The sequence below is a fragment of the Pygoscelis adeliae genome, unplaced genomic scaffold (genome assembly GCF_000699105.1).
Source record: "Pygoscelis adeliae isolate BGI_AS28 unplaced genomic scaffold, ASM69910v1 Scaffold14, whole genome shotgun sequence".
In the NCBI taxonomy this organism is placed as follows: Eukaryota; Metazoa; Chordata; class Aves; order Sphenisciformes; family Spheniscidae; genus Pygoscelis; species Pygoscelis adeliae.
Window position 1 is genome coordinate 21,410,599 of NW_008825109.1, and position 3,200 is coordinate 21,413,798.

The following is a 3,200-nucleotide window of genomic DNA, read 5'->3' on the forward strand; positions in this document are numbered from 1 at the left end:
AGGTTGTAGCTGCACTTGCACTTACTATAATCTGAATGGTACTTTGGGCTGATTGCGCATAATAGAAGAAGGATTTTTTGATGCTGATGCAGCTCCCCCCAAAAATCAGTGGCCAACAGATGAAATTGTTCGTGCTCCAACTTCTGTTCTGTCTCCTGAAGGAGACAGTGCAAAACCCAGTTCCAAGCTCTGTAGCTGTTGTTAATCATGTCAAAGTTGACTCCAGCCTTTTCTAAATTCAATTACTCTTTGTCTCTTACAGAACTATATCCACGGAAGCAGCCAAGCCCAATTTGTGGCAGAAACACACATTGTTCTTCTGTTTAGTATCCTTCCTACTGAGAAGCGTGTGGTTGGTGATGATTTTTCTGTTAGCTTATGCTGCTGCCTTTTCTATGAGAGTACTTCGTCAAGGCTCGTAACTGTCACCTAACACTGATGCAGAAGCTTGTAGAGTCTTTCTGTGTTGACAGCTATGCTTTTCCTATGCCAGTGATCTTTAAGTTGAATAGAAAAAAGCTTACTGCTTTCTCACCACCTTCTTCCTTGCTTAGTGACTGAACTGAATACAGCGTTGAAGATGTGGATCTTTGTGGGATCACAAGATTCTTCAGGATAGCCTGTGTTCCTCTGTGCATGTCTCTTATCTTTTCAATCTCACTTACTTAGTTCTTGCTTTGGTGTTGAATTTCTTCCTCTATTACTGATCTTTCTTCTTTTATTTCTTTGCTTACCTTCTTTACTTTTAATCTTGCCACTTGTTCATGCTAACGATTCAGGATTTTTCCATGCCAGTATTATGCCATCAAGAAAGGCAAGCAGAAACTTGCAGGTTGAGAGCTTTTGCCTTTCTAATTTGTGTAAAAATGTTTTCTTTGGAGTCATAAGAATACTCTAAAATTCAATGTTCTTTTCTTCTGTTCCCACATGTATGTTTTTGATCCATCATCTGTAACTTCAGTCATCTGTGACTCAAATTTTTCTTCCTTGTCTCGTCACCTGTGTCAGCCTGTGCATTCTTTTATCTTTTATTCAGGATTTTTTATTTTATTTAATATTATCTTTTTTCTTGCAGCTTCACAGGCCCAAATTGTTTACACTTTATAGTACACAAGTATACAGAATAGCAGACTTACTGCAGGCACATCATTTCAAAACTTCATTCATAGTACCTGTCCTCTTCACTGCTTGACAATGATTAACAAGTCTCTTCTGTTGCAACAGCAATGTTCTTTAACAGAGTGACTTCTGCTAATTTCTCCCTTTTCTCTTCTTGTTTTATCTATTTGAAATCCCAATTTCAGCAAGTGATGCTTTGGGGTTTTTGTAATAAAATAGCATAAAGTAAGCGATTGACATTTAAATACGCTGGTGTTAAAAGAACTTTGCTCTCTTGCTGTGTACTCATTATCAAAGGTTTTGTTGTTTGTTTTTTTTTTTTAACTTAAAACATCCATTTGGAGGGGAACTTCTGATCTTTTTCTAATTATTACTGTACTTCTGACGCTCTCAGTCAAATTCAACCTAGAACCTTTTTGTTGGTATTTATTTGTGTTATTGCTATCCATCACATTATGGACCCAATCTACCAGTTGCTGGAGACATGTAAAATGGTAGAAGTTGGCAAGGTTCCTGTAGGTTGAAGTCACTTCTCTCTTGTGCTGAAGGTAGACCGCATCCGAAATGGAAGATTTCTTAATGGTCACAGTTGCAGTCAATGATAAGTATTTCTGATTTCAGGAGGAGGATTGGGACTGAACATCTATAGTGAAATGGAATGAAATTTTTGGGAATTCTGCCTTTTGTGTCACTGGATCCACTATTTTGCTTTGTTAGGATTCATTCTTCGCAAATGTCAGGCCTTTTAAGTTGTCTGTGCTTCCTTAATTTTACAAGCTTTAAATTTTTTTTAATTGAAGACTTAGAAAAGACTGAAATATTGCTACTTGAAAGATATCCTGTTAGATTAAATATTGCATGCATTTTATTCATTCTGTTAGCTGAGTAAAATGCAGAAGTTTAATTCCTTTTGGGATTTTCCAGTGGAGTAGAACAGTAGTAGGAGTGGACCGAGCTCTCTGGGAAGGAATGCTGTTTCATTACAAGCTGAGATAATAAATGCATGTTTTTAATTTTGTGTCAAGACCTACTATACCTTCCAGTTTATTTTAAACTTTGTATTTATTTTCCCCTAAAAGTTGACATTATGAATGCCTTTCAGTTGCTTTTTCCCCCCTCCATAGTTGCTGGTTTGGCTGGGAAGTCTTTAATTTTTCCAGTGAGTTTTAATGCCCCAGGTATGGAGCGGGAGCTGAATTTACAAGATTAGAAATAAGTGTATTATATTAAGTCTATTGTATTTTGTTGATTTAGCCTTAAACAGCGTTCATAGATGGTGGTGTTACTTTAGGAATGGTACTCCTCCACGAAGCTGCTACTTCTGACATGGATGTGGGGAAAAGAAAAAGTAAGTACTAATACTTTTCTGTTTAAGAGAAGGCATGTTCAGTAAAGATTTTTGATACGCTGCTTAATAGAAATGCTTTTGCACTGTGGGTTTTTGTACACTTCCCACCTCTGAGCAGAAGTGAATCATTTGGTTTTTCGGCAGCATTTGGAGTTGCTTAGCAAACTGCAAGATAAACTTAAAGCCCTTCTGGGAGAAGGGGAGATATAAAGATGCTTTGCAATATTTTGCTAGTAAGGGAGAGAAAAAGGGACTTACTTTCTCGTAAAGCAATGGTATAAAATTGATTTACAGGGGGAATTTGGAAGAAAATTGGTGTTAATCTAGCTCTTTTCAGTGACTCTAATGGAGGTCTCATCTGACCAAATCTGTAAATATTACAGAATGCTTTTGAAAACCCCAGTCACTGTGGTGTTTTCGGGGACAGCTGTCACATTACCAGAATCTTACTTTGCATCTCTTCCAGTCATGTGTATTGCTGGTATTGGCTTGGTGGTGTTGTTCTTCAGCTGGTTGCTGTCTGTCTTCAGATCTAAGTACCATGGCTACCCATACAGGTAAGTCTTTTCTGCTGCTTCAGTCATTGTTTTGCTGTGCATTGCAATACAGCTACAACACCATAGAGTTTTTCAAAGGAAGTGGGTAAACACCAATGAGGACTTAAAGATTGAGAGTGATACTAGAAGTTTTTGGTTTGTGGCTTTTTTTTTTTTAATCTGGACTGCATGCTTAT

The 3,200-nt window shown here is 37.4% G+C and overlaps 1 protein-coding gene across 1 annotated transcript in view; it reads left to right on the forward strand.

Annotated features, from left to right (window-relative positions):
• The window catches only part of MAGT1 (magnesium transporter 1), an 11,446-nt gene that overhangs the window by 5,809 nt on the left and 2,437 nt on the right, over positions 1-3,200 (forward strand). Inside the window, exons 6-8 of the mRNA XM_009327848.1 lie at positions 263-326; positions 2,393-2,467; positions 2,934-3,024. Coding sequence (XP_009326123.1) covers positions 263-326; positions 2,393-2,467; positions 2,934-3,024 — 230 coding nt within the window. The remainder of the gene's footprint in view (positions 1-262; positions 327-2,392; positions 2,468-2,933; positions 3,025-3,200) is intronic.